The 18,803-nt window shown below is 32.3% G+C and overlaps 1 protein-coding gene across 1 annotated transcript; it reads left to right on the top strand.

The window, feature by feature from the left end:
• Positions 1–1,109: 1,109 nt before the first annotated feature.
• On the top strand, positions 1,110–17,975 carry LOC145313954 (uncharacterized). Its single transcript, XM_080153624.1, has 8 exons — positions 1,110–1,257; positions 3,632–3,693; positions 3,853–3,932; positions 4,433–4,500; positions 8,264–8,335; positions 9,439–9,486; positions 16,768–16,799; positions 17,540–17,975. Exons 1-8 carry the CDS (start codon positions 1,209–1,211, stop codon positions 17,612–17,614), a joined length of 486 nt encoding a protein of 161 aa, XP_080009750.1. The 5' UTR covers positions 1,110–1,208; the 3' UTR covers positions 17,615–17,975.
• The last annotated feature ends 828 nt before the right edge of the window (positions 17,976–18,803 follow it).

The following is an 18,803-nucleotide window of genomic DNA, read 5'->3' as shown; positions in this document are numbered from 1 at the left end:
TCTCAAGATTTTGAGAAAAGCTTCTGAGTTTAATTTCAACAAGTTTTATAAACAGATGAAAGACATAAAAGTTTGGTTACCTCACAAAACAGTTAATCAATTTTATCAAGGTACTATTAGCCATATTTTAGGAGGCATCAAATCCCCCCCTTCCCCTTCCTTTTTAACTTTTTGACTATAAGAAACATCACGACTCAATCAAAAGCACAGTTTTCAATCTTTAACAGTCAATTTTTTTGTTCTGTTTAAGAATTAGAATGGTTATTTCTATAAAAATGTGAAGTTAAAGTCTTGAATCAAATGTTTATCCTGCATTATTGCCATATAGCAAGGCCAATGTATATTCTTGAATATTGCCTGCTTCTTTTCCCCTCTCGGATAAATATTTGTAATTCAGATTAAAATACTTCTTACATGTCCCTAAATGTCGTGTGTCTTTTACTCCAGGCTTCTGAACCTAGTAAAAATGTCTGACTCTGATTATTAGCCAGATAAAAAATATTTATAGTTGAATCTCATTGACTAATTTTTTGTACGTCATAATCAGAGTCATACACTTTAACTAGGTTCCAGGCTTCTGCCATTAGACTGGCCTATTATCAGACAAATAAAAATCATGAAGGAAATATATTTTTGGCAAATGATAAAGTTATCATAATTGTAGAAAATTGTAGAATTGTAAGAAATGTATTTAAATACATAATTTTGTACCGTACTTCTTTATTATATACATGAAATTGAATTGAATTTGTATTATTGTATGACCACCTTTCTTCCCTTCTAGGAAGATTTAAGTTTGAAAGTGTAAACCATAGGTATACAAAACTATCTACAACAAACCATACAAATATATCTATTACAAAAGGTAAACAAGGAAAATTATGTAAAAAAAAATCAAGGTGCCGCCAGAGACATCAAGGGGCGTTGAAGAAAGTATATCATACCGTTTTTTTTAGATTTTCAAAAGTAAGGGACATGTTACATGCAATATTTCTCCCATCCATAAACAAAAATAGGCTGACAGAATAGCGCACACTTGCAAAACTTTGAGAAACTATTTTAAATTTTAAAAATCTGCGAACTTGTATGAACACCTATCAGGAAACTGAGTTGAGCGGTCAGAGTGAACTAGTAGTGAAATAACCACTTTACCAGAAAGACATGTGAAATGGTCTGTTGGAAAACGTGAAAAATATAAAATATTGAAAATGATTAAATTATTATGTTTGGTTTTATTTTTGTTGATTAATCTAGCAGGTAAATTAAATTGTTCTTACATCTTATGTTTCTTTTATATTTATTGTTTTTTATGTGAACCAAGGTGGAGTGGATGATTATGAATTTTCAAAGGAAAGAAATATGTAGTTGCAATGTTTTCAAGTATATAAACAGGAAATTGGGCATAGTTAAATATGTTAAAACACAATTTACTGGACTTAAGTTAAGAATAATTATTTGTCGTTTCTTATTGTAGACAGTTTTCCGCAAATAGTAAAATGAAAAAAAATTAAATAATTATTCCAGTTTTGTTGGGTCATAGGGGCTGCAGGCGCGTGCCAACAAAAATAATATTAATTTTAATAAGTATGGCTCATAACTAATCCATCGGATATTAAACGGTTTAATTTTTTTAATCTTATATTAAAGCAACTCGCTTAAAAACAGTTAGACGAATACTATTCGATATAGTTTTATTTATTTTCAAAATACTTCTCGATCCAGATCAACCTATTTAACAAAATTACTTGATTTACTTACATAAATAGCATTTAAACCTGGAGACCCTTAGAAAACGCCAATTTTTTTTATGACATAAGAATAATCTAAACTAATCATCTTTTCTTCCCTGATTTTTATAGAAACATCATTCAATTTTTCTTTTTTGCAACCTTTACTTTTATCTTTTTTCTATTTATTTATATCTTAAGAATATTTAAATATTTATTGATAAGATGCATTCTTCAATCATTTGTTGCAAACATGTTTTTTAAAAGCTACAATCTATAATACAAAGTAGCATGATGTCTGTCCGTCTGTCCCTTAAGATCTCGGTTTCCATTTAACCGATCGGATTCTACTCTTCAGGGAATATACCTACTGATCCTGTGGTGGTTTTAGGCTATTTTCTTAAGGGGGTGTGACACCCCCAACTCCCCAAAAACGAAAAAAAACCTCCCATTTTTTTGGCTGAAGAGTTCCTTGGTGTTTTTTTTTGTTGCTGAAGATTTCCTTGGTCCTTTTTTTGTTGCTGAAGATTTCCTTGGTCCTTTTACGATTTTTTGATCACCTCTTGGGGCAAAGCCGCTAGTATTTTAAAAAGTATGAAAAAGTTTTATAATTATCTAGTCCAGTTTTAGATCAAATAGACAAAATAAAAGTCATTAATGAATGTATTAGTTTTGATTAAACTTTTCAGGGACTGCAATTGGTTGATTATTTCTTTTGATCCACTTCTTTCAATTAAGAATTTTCAAAACAGTAATCTTAAGAGATAAGACAATAGACGATAAATTGATTTACATTTTCATTGACGATAATCAAAACAGTTTCATTATCAGACCCAAGTTCCCTCCTTTCCTCATACTCACTTTCTCTTTGTCCCTAGAAGCTGTGGAGCGAAGCCTCTATCTTATTTGAGTTCTTCATTTTGGGAAATCTTTACAGGTTCTGGGTTAGTTTGAGGCTATTTTATTCCTTAATTTCAGTCTTGGGATGGTTTTATACTATTTTACTGCTTTACCCTTTCCTAGTTGCTAGGTGCGTAGTCGCTATTAGATTTATAATTCTTGAAATCATGGAAACTGAAAGTATAATATAAATATTAAATTAGCATAGATTCTATTTTTCCTATTTCACAAAGCAAATACACCAAATATTAAACAGCTTAGAGTTTTCCTCATTCGCTTACATGGGATGGTATGATTAAGAGAAATTATTTAAAGCCTTTGATCTTTATCTATTGTTATTTTTGATAAATAGATTTCCTTCCTAATAATTATTTTTTAACCTTGTTATTAAAACATTATAACCTGAAAATCGTAATTCCTTATGTAAAAGTAAATGGGTGTCTGTCATTCTGTACCGCGGGGCCGCTAGTGTTCACATAAAATTCACATTTTGTTGGTGTGTCATATTTCTAAGTTTATGAAGTACAGACATCAGAGTTATAAAAAATACTGTTATTTGTACATTCTGCAATTACAGAGACTTAAACAAAGTATTTAATGTTATACTTTTGGCTGAACATAAATAACAAATACTTGGCATATTTAAATATCTTCAAATAGCTCAAACTTGCATGGTATCATTTTATAAGACCATCCCCATTCAATATTTAAGGATTGTTTGTTCTGCAATAATAAGATTCCCACGTTTTAGATACTAACTTCGTTTTCCTCTTTTGTATGTGATAAGTTTTTGTTTATAGCAACAATTTGTAAATTGCAATGCCTTTTTAATAGACTTACTCTACCCCTATCCTCTAGGGGATGGCAGGTAAGTTAAGAAAAGCTTGAGATAAATAAACCCTACTGTTCTACATTATAAGATATCCAGCTTAATATTAGATACTAATAAACAGTTATTTGTATTCACAAATCAATTTTGAAATTCTATAACATTAATTTTTCAGGTGAAACGACTTCAAATTCAAGATTACAAATACTGAGAAGTAAAACAGCTAAAGCCTTAAAAGTAAGTTTTCTTTAATGTTTTGTCATACAAAAAAAAAGAATAATTGTGCCCAAAGCTGTTTGGAATCCAAAAAGGAAAACCACTGAAACTACAACTGTGATGTTGGCTTCTATTATTATTGAATACCTAACTTCTATAAGCATTTTTTTTATTTTCCAGGAACGATTAATCCATGAAGCACACAAAGCGAAGAGATTTAAAGATGCCTATATCATTGTTAAACCACATAGATTTGAAAGGTAACGATTTTTTAGTACATGTATGTAGGACTAGGTATACTCATCTTGAGAATATGTATGTCTACCTAACTTTTCGTTTTCAAGACGTTTTGAGTATAATCTAATAGTAACTTAACAGACAAGAATTATGGGGTATAGTCCCTTTCGTAACATCGCACCTTATGGGGCGATTCATCGTATTTTTGACAGTAGCTTTTCTCCTATTTCTAGCCCCTGCGGTGGGCTCTAATCATGCGGGGCCAATTACCTAACCCTGTGGGGCAATCACCTAACCCAATATAACCTAAAATAACCTATAAAAACCATTTTAAAAATACGACGAATCGCCCCTTATGGGGCGATGTTACGAAAGGGACTATTCCCGAATTATGTTACTGTTAACATCATTTAACATTTAGACTATTGGAATATATTAAACAGATGACAAATAAACTTTTGAATAGACAGACCTCACATTATTTTGTGCCAAACAATTTTGTATATGGTCCACTTATTTTCAGATTCCTGGAACAATTAACCAACTGGACTGACCTCACACCATTGGAAAAGAATAAAATTCTCAGAGAAGGTGACACAAATTTGTGCCTTGAACAGGAAAGGAAAGGACAATGGATAATAAATGATGTAAATCTGAATCTAGCCTCAAAAATTGCAAGGTATCAATTTTAGGATATAAAACATAGAATAAGGAGACTTTATCATCCATTGTCTTTTCCCTTTCAGGATTTTTTTTTATAAAAACATGGAGCATAGCCAAAGTTACAAATAGAATAAAACTAAAAAATATGACTTTTAAAAACTTTTATTGGATGTGTTAATTTCTATAATAAGATGTGATATAAATATTGAGCGACGCGCCGTCTTTATTGGTCCATTTATGATTACTAAAAATTAAATTGGATAGAATTACATATTTTGCCAGATAATCTTTTGAAAACCAACTTATTTTATGACAACCGAAATATTGATAAATTATTACTTGGATCTTACACCAGAATTTAATGTTCTTTAATACACAGTGGGCTAAAATAACAATTTCTACCCCCATCCTTTCCCAAGCTAAATTGATGAAAATATTCTCTTTTCAAAAAAACACGTAAATTCTACATCTATAATTATAGCAATTAACCTAACCTAACCTAAGGATGTGTGGTATTCGGCAACCCTAGGCCATGGTTTTATGGCAACCCTGTTCCCGACTTGTGGGAGGTCCGAGGGACCTCCCCTGAGTAAGGGGGGTGGGTACACTTGAACACCCCCCCCATGTATTAAAAGTATTTATAGTTTGACAACCCTATTATGGCTAATCTGATTTGCTTGTTTCACCCACCCCTTTCCAGGGATGGGGGATAAATGTTGCCTATTGTGTTTATTGTATGTATATATAGTTAACCTCTGATTTTAGTATTAATTATTCCAATCGGTGTTCGCTTACATGTGAAGACCAGAGCACAGAAACCCCCCCCCCCCCTCGCTTAGTTTTGACAAAAATCAAAAATAAGGGGGGGGGGTAGTTTTTTAATGTCTGAAAAACGGCAAGGAGGGAAAAAGCACAGCAAGGCAAAGACTTAACCCCCCCCCCTTAATTTTGAAGAAAATCAAAAATAAGGGGGGGGGTAGTTTTTTCACTGTACAACACGCCAGAAAACACTTCCCCATGAAAACACTTCTGATGTATTCTCCTTAAGACTACCTGTTCAGGGATACATCAATTACTAAAATCAGTCAATAAATAAGGAAATTATGCCCCAAAACATGAATATCCCTGTTATAAGGTTTCCCCTTTGGCATACTGGATTTACTTGATTTGCCTCTCTCAACTTTCTGGCGTGTTGTACAGTGAAAAAACTACCCCCCCCTTATTTTTGATTTTCTTCAAAATTAAGGGGGGGGGGGTTAAATCTTTGCCTTGCTGTGCTTTTTTCCTCCTTGCGGTTTTCCAGACATTAAAAAACTACCCCCCCCCTTATTTTTGATTTTTGTCAAAACTAAGCGGGGGGGGGGGGGGTTTCGGTGCTCCAGTCTACCACATGTAAGCAAGTACCTTCCAATCTGTGCATTGACTATTTTGTTGTATTATAACTCAGTATCCTTTAAACTCTGAATAAAGTAGCACCCAATTAAATTCTGTTTGTTATTTGGTGATACATAGAGAAGCCCAGCTTCTCTATAATTATACTTGTCCACGTCTGTTCACACTGCCGTAATACCCGAACTTGGGAAGCGGCTGACAAACTGCGGCCGCTACCACAGATGCATTACAAATGGATTAGAGATTTTAAATTAATAGGAAGGTTTTGTGTATGGGAGAAAAAAAAGGATAATGCCTCTTATTTGTAATGATATTGCTAAGTGACAATTCCAATTCAAATAATAATTTGTCTACAGATTCTAAATAATTATTTTAGATTACTTGAAATTAATTTGACACTTTATATGTCTATGTACATTTTCTCCATTTTCAAAAAATTTGTTGTTAAAACACTAAAGGATGAATTAGAATTTATATAATTTGTTGAAAAAACTAGGCATCTTAAGGAATAATACAGCGGACGATGAATTTAAGTTCATAATAATAATAATAATTCAACTTTTATTCAATAACTCTTTCGATCCTGTAAAGAGAAAATCACATAGACATGTTATAGTTAGTATTACATGACATAATAAATTAATGAGTTTAATTTCATATATAACTAAGCATGTTTTTATTATTACGAGTGAACATAATTGTTGAGATTGATGAACTAAGTGATCTATCTTGACGGCACCAGGTGTGGCTGAGCCTCTCTGGCTGGACTGTAGGGATTGTGGTACTACTTCCGCCGGCCGGTTTCCGCCAAATGGCGGATGAATAAGTTATCCGCATGTGGTTCCACCGCTTCCTCCTGCTACCAGCTCGCCTTTCCGTCTGCTTCGCCAACTTGTCCAGCTCCATAACTCTCCATTCTTTATAATAATGAACAAAATTGCCCCTTCTGTGAGATTCAAATTATTTGTTGAAAAGTTTTGAACCAACTAATGAAAATTAAATGAAGTACCCAAAGTTTTTTAACCAACGAACCTTTATAACGTTGTTATAAAACTTTGGATACCGGTTTAAAATTGTATACAATTGTCAATGAACTAAAACATAATTGCCCCCCTACTCCAAAGTACAATTTTGTTTAGGTTCAAAATTTTGATCCCGATATTGATACTTTCTAAGAAATTCTGTTACCTAAGTCTAATTATGAATCTAGACAGCGTAATGACAATTTCACAATATACCAATATTAAATAGGACAGGGGTATTTACAATTTACAGGTCTGGGATAGGAGTAACATTCATTTTCCTATTTTAGTTCAATAATTGTTTATTTAGATTATTACTCTTTATGCTGTTGTATAAAAAATACAGAAGCAATTGTTATTGAAATTGACTTTTTCAACTTACTTTTATAAATAGTTAGGAATCTAACATGCATAGAGAAATTGGGCCAACATAACTTTAAATGTTGCTATATTGTCAAACGAAGTGTGGATTGTATATACAACATGCAACTAAAATACGAGTGACTACAAGTAATCATGAAGACGAGCATATCCTCAATAAAGCAAAAAAGACTCGCAGTGCACCTGAACAAGCTAAGAAATATTGCCAATTATTAAGCTGTAGTTAAAATAGACAAAAACACACCCATGTTTGTCAAGACCCAATGACTGTACCTTAATGTATTTCAAAGAAAGAAAATTTGGAAAACAAGAAATTTGACCTCTATCACATCAGAGGACAGCTGCCAACCTCCAGTTGACAGGATGTAGTTAAATACTTGTTAGCGATAATAATTAGCCAAAAAGTAAAACAAAAATATTTTACTATAGTTAAAAAATCACAATCTAAATCTTAATTTTGGAGATGATGATCTTAAAGACGCTCTTGCTGTTGGTGATGATGACCCAGATGGTATCAAAGTACATGAGCGTTATGACAACTCATCTTTTAAAAACTACTGTATTTACCTTATGAATTGGAGAATTTTAAAACCATGATTGTATGTTTTGGGATTTCTATTGATTGGAGAATGCTACAAATACAAAAATCGGACCATAGTTTAATTGACAAGTTGTTAATATGCTCATGTATTTTGATATTTTGAAACCATCTGGGTCATCATCACCAACAGCAAGAGCATAAAGGAACCATTTGAGTATCTTTGGTCGTAAAAGGTCTGATTTGTGAGCATTTTTGACAAAGTTGTGGCCAAATAATAATGAAACATATAAAAAATTAGACACTTTAAACCTTTAAAGGGACTATCTTATTTTGTTTGATCGTAATTTATATTTAGGTAGACTGCAGAAAGTAACAAAGAAGTTTGCATATTTCAGAACTATTGATAACATAGTTCTTACTGCTATAGGTAAATTTGTTTTTAGTAGCGAAGCTACTCTATAAGTTCCTATGTCCGTTTTCAGTCCGTCAGTCCGTAACGCTATGGGGGAAATGAGATTTCACAGCTACTATTAAAGCTAGACCTTTGATTTTTATAGATAACTTTTCCAGTAATTCAGAGCATATTTAAGTACATAACATTCATGACTTTCCGGCTGATTTTAAGCAGCTTTTTAGCCTCTTTTAACTTTTTTAATAAGTTCCACATATGGTCCGATTTTCCACATTTTTTACCACTGAACATTTAATTCATAATAATTATGTGCCAATCCATAATTTTTTTGTGCTTTGCTACTTACTTATGGATGTCATAACCTTGTTTTATAATCGTTTACCAGCACTCGACATGGGTACAATCGTCCTTGTCGTACTTAATTTATTTGAAATGATAACTGTAAAGTAATGTTAATGAAATGTATAATTTATGTTTCAAATCATTAATATTAATGTACTGAAAAGGGGGGAATTATGATTTTAGATTAAAATTTGTTAAAAAATCTTAACATATTTTCCAAAATGTAAAATTACTTATAATGATCTTTTTTTTCTTTAAAAGTGCAGCTAATCTATAACATAAAAATCCTATAATTGTTTCATTTACTTTTTAGTAGCAAAGCTACTCTATAAATCACAATATACGTCCGTCCGTCTGTCAGAGACAAAGTGGGGGAAACGTGATTTACGCGGCTTCTATTCAAGATAGACAGCTGAAAGTGTTAGTGAAGATTCCTATGACATATGCCCATATAATCTATACATTGTTTTGTCCATCTGTCTGTTATTTGGGACGCTTGATCGAATCCTAGATTTTCAAGTTTTCGTAATTTTATCAACTCATTTTCAAGATAGAGGGCTGAAATTTTCTGGGGTTAATTAATTTTGCATTCTACATATTTTCACCAAGTTTAATAAGATTTATCTAGTAATTAGGGTCCTGGATCGATTCCTAGATTGTTAAGTTTTCGTGATTTTCTCTATTCCTATTCAGGATTGACGGCTAGATTTTTAAGTTTTCGTGATTTTCAAAAAAGTTTGTTTTATAAACAACTTATAATTGTCTTTGATATTTAGGTAAATTGAGACAAGTATTTTACAAGATCAACAGAGAGCTTGGTCTAGGTAAGAGAATGGGTATAGAATAATGATATTGTGAGAGGTTTCGCATACCCTGATAAAATGTTGTCCCAGCTGGCTAATATAACGATACCCCAGAACACCTTCCACTTATTACCCTACCCCATCCATTTCCTGATCATGAAAGAAGTCATTGACCAATATCTGAGGACTATATTAGCAACCTATGTAAATAACAAAAATTTCCCTTTCACAATATCCACGTATTCTTTATTCATTGGCAGGAAGTTCAATCTAATGCACGCAATGCATATTCTGTAAATCTCAGTTTTTCTTTTTATTTTCTTCTCATCATTTTAATTAATTGAAAACATTTTAAGTAACTTCAATAAAGATTTAGAAAAGGACATGCCTTGCCCAAAGGACATAACAAGTAAAAAACTTTATTTTAATCATTTCAGTATCTCTTTCATTAAAAATACTTTTTGGGGGATTATAAAGCGCTTTCATTCGCCAATTAAAAACTGGCATATTAAATGAAAAGTAATAAAATGTATAAAAATCAAGGGAGATAAGAGATACAGAGTAAACTTTATTATCTGATAAAAAAGTACAAAATAAAATTTACTACATCTTGTAAAAATTGAGAGAGATAAGGGAATAATTAAATATGTACTAAGTACAGAGTTTAATTTTTTGTATGTCTGCCTGCTGCTATCCAAATAACCACTGGATCGATTGAATTTACAGATAAGCGTGAACTAAAATCATGAGCAGGTTTTACCCATTCTGTGGAGGTTTGCATAACCTTTGGAAAAGAAAAATATTAACTCTCCATTTCGTCTTAAAGAAATGTGTATAGAGATAAAAATCTTTGTCCTATAAAGTCATTAAAAAATATATAAAAATATTATATATTTTGTATAATACATTTTTTCCTTAATTTAAAATGTACCTATTTAAATCTCTTGTAGCAATGAAGAAAAACAAAATTTGAAATCAAATTACTGCTCGTAAAGAGTTCATAAATGTTTGTTATTCAGAAATCAATTGTAAAGAAATTTAATTGTTTTCTTCAAGATTTGAATCTACCACCAATAAAGTTTGAATTTCTTTTCTAAAATATTATTTTGTGTTTGTATTATGTATGTGTAAAAAATGAGGAAGATTACAAAAAAAAAACTTTTTTTCTTATCTTGCTTTTTATTTTTGTGTGGAGTGAAAAAAGTGTTTAAACATTACAGCGTAATTTTTACAAAATTCAAAAATATGTTTTAAGAGGCAATAAAAAGTAGTCTACAAAAAAAACCATTTGAAGAAGTAAACGTGTTTTTGGTAATAAAGTGTTGGGGCTAAAAACACATTTTAAATTCTTAGGATGACTTTAGAAAAAAAAACCAGGGCTCAATTTTAATGGGGCTTAAATATTTTTTTACGGTTTTAAAGAACACTTTGCAATGAATAGAAACTCTTGGCTTAAGTGTAATTAGGTTAATTACATAAAGTTTAGATTTTAATAGAACCCTAGCCATCTTTGAAAAGGTTAGGGAAGTGGATCTAAACTAATAATCTTCCAGATCTAGATTATTATAAAACACTTACCTCCTTTTCCTGAATGCTAGTGAAGGCGGTTTAGAAAACTCAGGGAGCTGGGGGACATTGGGCTGTTTATTACTCTAGTCCCCAAATTTGGGCACTTTTATTAATTTTGATTGGTTGGTTCATTAAGATGATCGTCTTAACGTTTTCACCACTAAATTGTAATGTACAGAATGGTAATTTTGGTTCCCTTATTGGGAATGTACATATCAATCAGTGGCGTGCGAACCGAAGGGGGTATTTGGGGCAATCGCCCCCCCCCCCCTAGCGACCAAAACGCCCCCCCCTGCCCCCCCCTAGCCACCGCCCCCCCTGCCCCCCCCTAAATGTTGAAAAATGCCCCATTTTGCCCCCCCCTGGTCAACAAAAATGCCCCTTTTTGCCCCCTACCCTACAAAAAGCAAAACTATCCCAGTTTCCAAAAAAAAGATCAAGAAATACTCAACAAACAAAAAATTTTTGGCGCTTCGCGCCAATCAGACAGTTACTATTCATTTAACCTTACCAAATTTTTTGATTAGTGTAGAAATTAGGTAATAATCTTTTTTCACTGAACATAACACACCAGGTAATAGGAAGTATTTTATTTTGTATAATATAAACTTTTTACCAAAGAAATTTTATACATCCCCAATGATGATACACAAAATTACCCCTTATATAGATTACAATTAGTGGATGAAACGTATGGAAACTCGACTTAATTAACCAACCAATCAAAATTCCATTAAATTCCCCAAAGTTGTTGAGCCAACGAATAAGAAAATTGTATATGAAATATTGGGGACTAGTGTAATAAATTGCCCAAAAACCCCTCCCTCCCTGCATATTTGAAGAAAAAAATTTGCGCTTCGCGCCCTTCCCAATGGTTTCTGCTTTTTATCACATTGTATATTTTCTTTTTATTTCTATAAAAACATGTGTAAACAACAAATATTTAATCAAAAAGTTATTTTATATAAAAAAGAAACAGCGTTGATATTTATCTAAGCCTTTTTCTCAACACTGTATGTCTGTCTAAATGAATAACTATATATGATGTCATATTATTTTCAGGATAAGTTTATCATTTTTTTTTGTGTACATACCCTTACAAAAAGACATGTTTTTTTATGGCAATTTTCATTGAAAACCCTTAAACTAACTACACTCTATATTCCTAACTAAAATACGCCACTCTTGTTGTCTTTAATTGATTTTAGTTCAAAGGGGGAGTAAATATTTTTAGGTGCGCTTCACGCACCGCCCTTATAAATCATTGGAAACACCACTTTATTTAACAGAGTTTTAAAGTGCCATTTAAAGAGGGTAGGATATGTTGATATAACTTTTTAGCTTCTCTATAATTCACTATGGCTGTCAGTACGTAATGCTCAGGGGGAAATGTGATTTTTTCAACTGCAATTAAAGATTGAAGGCTAAAACTTAATGTTAACATTCCCATCATTATGTAGTATAATTAACTATTAAAAATTCATGGAGGTCGGACTGCTTTTCAGGACGTTTTTGGCTATTTTTGTATCTTTTAAATTTCGGGTATAGTCCCTTTTGTGACATTGCCTCTTAAGGTGCATTTCGTTGTATTTTCACCTATTTATAGCTCCTACGGGGCCAATTGCCTAACCCTGCGGGGAAATCACCTGACCTAACTTAACCTAAAATAACCTATTAAAAGCTACTATGAAAATACGATGAATACGATTTGTGACTTTTTCTATCTAAAATATATAATTATTTCAACAGATGCTCTTTAAATCTACTTGTCTGTATTCTTATTAATGATTTTTTTGTGCTTTGCTACATCCTTGTTGTCATACAATAAAGAAATATTTAAAATCAGTTTTACATATTAGGTTAATTTTTGGTAAATTATTTCCAAAATGAGTGTTTTTATCTCCTCCCCCCAAAATTTTTTTTAATGGGGTTATTCATCCTGCTGAGATTTTATAACATCCCCTTCCACCCATAAAAAATGTTTTGTGGTGGGGGGGGGGGGAAGGTTAAATTATCTTTTGTACTTTTTTTTTCGAAGATGCTTTCTAGCTCCCTTCCCTTCGGTCATTGCAGGGTGGGGAAAAGGGATGGGGGAGAAGAGATGGGGAAGAAAAGATGGGGGGGGGAAGAGATGGGGGATATAAATGGGAAATAGGGATGGGGGAAGGGATGGGGAAAAAGGGATAAGGACTAGAAGGCCCATAATCAAACCCCTTAAAACGCCCTTATTTAAAATTAGTATATATAATCAAAATGCCCCCCCCTAAAGCAAAGTGCCCCCCCGGGGCACTTTGATTTAGGGGGGGGCAAAATTTTACAAAATCTTCAAAATGCCCCCCCCTAGACAAAGTGCTTCGCACGCCACTGATATCAATTTATCGTCCATTGTCTTATCCTTTTAGATCCCTGAGAAAAATGAATAGAAACTTGGGGAGGGGTAGATATACATTTTGGTGGATTATGAAAAACAAAAAAACAAGATTGCATTAGCTAATGTTCATAATAAGTCAGGTTAAGGAGTTTGGATTAAGATGTTAAGACTCTAGGGGGCTTGGTGTCGCTTCAGGTACTAGGTAACTAGACCTCTCTCCACGAACCTTGAAACATACTCCGCTTATGAATGCGGTGTAAAGCGTCCAATCGCCCATCAGACAACCAACTTTCTGAGATGCACGACCTTTGTCTTAGAAGTCCTAACTGTGCATAGTAACGAGTTGCGCCTGTTTTGGGCCAAGGCATCCCCCCCACTCGAACTATTTACGTCGCGCATCTGACATAGTAGCAGTGGGAACCATTTTTAACGTCTTTAGTTATGACGCGGTGTCGGACCGAGATTCGAACCTATCACCTTCCCGACGACGAGCGGATGCGCTACGTTTTGAGCCACGGTCGCGGGTAAGGAGTTTGGATTAGCTTAGATGTTTTGGTACACTTAAAATTTTTATATTTAATAAAATACATTTTTGAATGTAACCAGGGGCAGTGGAGCTTGAGCTGGCCCTGGTGGCTATACAAAAGTATCTTGTCATACTCAGGAGTCTTTGGTCCAACTATAAGAAACAATGACTAATCATTGATCCATTTGAAATTGCTGAAAAATAAAGTGTAGTGGGTAGGTTGAAAAGAAGGGAGTGGTTGTGGGAAAATTTTTACTTAGAATTGTATGCAACATATTAAACTCTGTTATTTTTGCAATTAGAAAATAACCCTTAATTAGTTCATGATACATTAAAATGACTCCTGTTGTTCCAAGCAATGAATACTTGTTGGCAAAAATCAACTTTGTATAAACCTGGATCTTCAAGTCTGTTTCCCACCTCCAGCAAGGTACTTTTTCATCTTTTTTATTAAACTTTGTTTTACCTATTCTATATTCTAATTATATGATTATACTTCCGGTTTTAAACCTTCTTCCAAGTTTTAATTGTCATATTTATCTTCAACTTTTTACTTTGTTTTGTCTGTTTCTGATTTGTGTAGATTCATTAGATTTAATTAAATTGATACAATAATTAACCAGCATTAAATTTTTCATTTTGTTTTGTAAAATACCTTTTTCTTCACCAATAATAGTTATATAGGTTACTAAATTGTGTTCGTTTGCAAACTAAAGAATTCATTAGAAGAATCATGGAGGGAGGGGACATTGGGCTGTTTATTGCACAAGTTACCAAAGTTTAATAATAACGTTTTCTTATTCTTTCGCTTACAAACTTTAGGACTTTAATTGTGTTTTGGTTGGATATTACATTAAGTTGAGTGTCCATTTTAACCACAAATTGTATTCTACAGTAGGATTAATTTTGGGTATCATCATTGGGGATATGTTTATTTATCGGCCATTGTATTATCCTTTTAGATCCCTATAGAAAAATACGTTGTTCTGAGAAAATTAAGAAGAAATAAATGATTGTAATGTAAAAAAAACAACAAGTGCCATTTGTAAGGTGTATTAATATAACTTAATATAATTAACACAAATCAAATGTAATCTAAGCAAACAATTCTGTTTGTACTGTTCTATTGAGCATTCAGAACATACATATTACACAATAAACATATATATTACAAATTATTTGTCTCATTGTGTCTTTGTACATGGTTAGAATTCATTATTATACAATTAACTAGACACTAAACAAAAGAGTTTTAAGATTAGATACATAAAGGCAATTCATTGTGCCTGGCCTCAAATTTTTATTTGGTTTTTAATATAGCAGGACAAAGTGTTTTAAATAAGCCATGTGAGGTCATAAAAATGAGGGAGATGAGTGGAGAAGTGGGAAAGAAAACCCCCTAAAAAAGAGATGGATAATCCCTCATTTTTATGACGTCACATGGCGATTTTTGAGACACTTTGTCCTGCTACCTTTTTAACATCTTTCTTAGGTCAATTATAAAGCATAATAGAAAAATTCAATAATTTTTTTATTATTTGGCACTAAAAGCATGAAAATATATCAACATCTATAACAATTTAGTTTCAAGCACTTTCAGTAAATTTAAGGGTAAAATAAAAAGAAAACTGAAACTAAGTCCAACAGGCACATTTCATACTGCTTTCAAAGAATTTAAATCTTCTTTTGTATCTCTTGTACCAAGGTCATATTCTGAAATTACTTTACCCCAGAAGAGAATACACACACACACAGAGAAGAGCTAGATTATGTATCAATTCTCACAGAATTTCTGTCTTATACAACTCTTTCATTTAGGCAAGGTTTTAAAGCATTTATCTTTTTTTAAAGTTTTTATATTAATGTGCAAAAACATGCTTTTGGGAAATAAAGTACATATTGGTCATTTTCCTATTCAGAATCAGTTACATTTTTTTAACCTACTCAATGTAAATAAAATAGTATATTTGTCTTTTATAAATGAAGAGCTTTCTTGAAAACCTCTGTTTTATAAGAGGAATAGAAAAAGCCAGAGCTGCGCTAATCTTTGTTAAAACTGAGTAATTTAATAATATTTCAACATTTAAATGTATGTAAATTTCCCTTTTTTCAATTCATTATTCCCTAGTGTGTAAAAACTATCTATTTTTTAAATACAAATGATCCAAATTAAGTTATATACAAAAGAAATTATTTTGCAACCTGGGAGTAGACAGAGAATTACAACTTTATTCTTCTCTTTATGTCTCTCCTATTGTTCATTTGGGAGTCTTTCTGATTTAAAATTATTTTCCAATTTTCTTTACTCACTCGTGTAAACTTTATACACAGGACATAAAGTGTAGATTAGACGGGTAATTACACGGCTGTATAGTTTCACAAGCAGAAAATTTTAATTTTAGACAAGTTCTACTCGAAAGTCAGACTCAAGATAGATATTTATGTTATTGTTTCCAGACATACACAAAATCACCAGCAAAAAAATATTTTTTCTCCCTGTAAATGTTACAATGACGAAGTCATAGATGTGGCATAAGTTCTCCAGTTCTTGACAAATAAATTAATAAATATCATAAAATCATGTGGTGAAGTATTATTATGAACTTGTATTAATGAGGTAGGTATGATGCAAATAATAAAAAATTAGTGTTTTAATGAAATTATTTAACCCTATTAGCTGAAATCCTGTCCCTTAGTTTTCAAAGAATATAGAGTAACATGAACTGAGATTTTAATTTATTATGTTTTTTTTTATTTTTTTGAGTTTCTGGATCCTCATCTCTGCATTAATATATTGATTTTTTTTATATGGTTGTTGACTCTACTATTTTTTCAGACGTATTAATTGACGATTGGTTGGATGAAAAGGTAAGCATTTATTTAAGTGAAGCTGCACTAGAAGTCACTTCTGTAGTATAAAACTCATTAATCTCGTCGCAATTTGTCAGATTATGACCACGCAACCTTTTTTCTATTGTTAGAAATTTAGGCTCTAAATCATTGTTAATATAATATTGAAATGAATAATTTCATCAAAATATAAATTGGCGTTTTTATATATAAATATTCGGGAATAGTCCCTTTCGTGGCAACGCCCCTTAAGGGGAGATTCATCTTATTTTTAAAATGGCTTTTTCTAGGTTATTTTAGGTTAGGTTAGGTTATATTGGGTTAGGTGATTGCCCCACAGGGTTAGGCAATTGGCCCCGCAGGGGCTCTAAATAGGAGAAAAGCTTCTGTGAAAATACGAAGAATCGCCCCTAAAGGTGCATTGCAACGAAAGGGACTATACCCAAATATTCTAACAATTGGTTAAGAAAACCGTGGACAGTTTAGATAATAAAAACTAGCAGCTGCGCCCCTAGCATCTAGGGGCTCTATATTCGGAGGGCACATAAATAGCCTAAAACCATACCTAGACTTATTTGAAGAAAAAATAAATAGCCTAAAACCCTGTGAGAGCCTATAAGAGGCTTCACTATAAAGAAGAACCATATCGGTTCAGCGGTTAGCGAGATCCTTCGCTACAGACAAAAAAAGCTTATTACTTTATATTATAGGATAATTTAATTCTAACTTTTTTTAGATATTTATTTTCTATGATTCAGGATGGAAAATCTGGCGAAGTAGGTGAACGTCAAACAATTGATCAAGTACCAACAGCAAGCATTATTACGGCATAATAATACGATGATTGACAGCAAGTGCCAGTCAGAAAGTAGCTGCAGTACTAAGTAAAAGTTATAATTGATTTTTATATTCAACTTTTAAATAAGTAAAATACCTACCTACCAATGCACTATTTCTTTTTTTTTATTTTTGTTATATTTTATTTTTTGTCCAAAAAAATGTTGAGGTATACTCTCTGAAATTGCAACTTGTATATTCACAAACAAATTACCTGATTTTAATAATTTGTTGGTAAAAGAATTTGTCATAACTTTAACCTAAGTTTATTAAAAACCCATTGTTAATTTGTTATTTTTTCTATTTTGACATTTATTTTAATTTGTTAACTTTATTTCTTCTATTCATTCGAATCTGGTGGATAGGAACCGGTTCTCATCCATGTCTAGCATCGTATTATATCCAGCTTTTTACGAATATAAAAATGTACAATCATAAGATTAAAACCAGTTTTTTTGGCCAGTGCCTTCGGCACTTGGGGCTAAAAAAATTGGTTTTAATCTTATAATTGGACATTCTATAGTTTATAGTACGATGCGAGAAATGACTATTCTACAGTACTTTATTTATGTATTTTTATAAACTACATTTTTTATACACTGCAGACAATAAAATGTATAAAAATTGAATATGCCAATCAGTTGTTAACATATGATGATAAATATATTTTATATTGCTTTTAGGAATATTAAAATATAGATACAATATTTATAATTAGCCGAGCCTTAATGAAGGAAATCAAAACAAGGGTGAATATATTATTTTGCTAGCTTGATTTAGACAACTGACTCTTGATTGCTTAACTTTTAGCGTAAAGTTCTAAATAACTTTTTAGTTTTATTTCAACATTTATTAACACCACACTTCAGACATTACTGTCATTACCTTAAACGTCCGAGGCTGGTGTCCATGACACCCTAACGTCAGGTCCAACAACCTCTGTCCTTATTGTGCATGGTAATGAGTTTCGCCTATTTTTGGCCAATGCATTCCCCCTACGCTCTCTGACATAGCAGCAGTGGGAACAATTTTTAATGTGGTTAGTTATTACGCGATGTTGAGCAGAGAATCGAATCCCTCGACTTTCCCGACGACGAGCGAATGCGCTACGTGTTAAGCCGTGGTCGTGGGTACACGTTAGACATAGCAGCAGTCTTTTTACAAGTCTTCAGTATTCCGTGATCT

Source organism: Acartia tonsa, chromosome 1 (assembly GCF_053477335.1).
Source record: "Acartia tonsa isolate MP-2025a chromosome 1, ASM5347733v1, whole genome shotgun sequence".
Lineage (NCBI taxonomy): Eukaryota > Metazoa > Arthropoda > Copepoda > Calanoida > Acartiidae > Acartia > Acartia tonsa.
Note: the sequence above shows the minus strand (reverse complement) of the source record. Positions and strands in the feature narration are given on the sequence as shown.

Bases quoted from the DNA above. Each gene is read 5' to 3' on its own strand.
- LOC145313954 (XM_080153624.1), top strand. From the start codon at position 1,209: ATGATTAAATTATTATGTTTGGTTTTATTTTTGTTGATTAATCTAGCA. The intron at 1,258-3,631 runs GTAAATTAAATT...TTAATTTTTCAG, and splicing joins TTTGTTGATTAATCTAGCAG to GTGAAACGACTTCAAATTCA. The intron at 9,487-16,767 runs GTAAGAGAATGG...CTATTTTTTCAG, and splicing joins CAACAGAGAGCTTGGTCTAG to ACGTATTAATTGACGATTGG.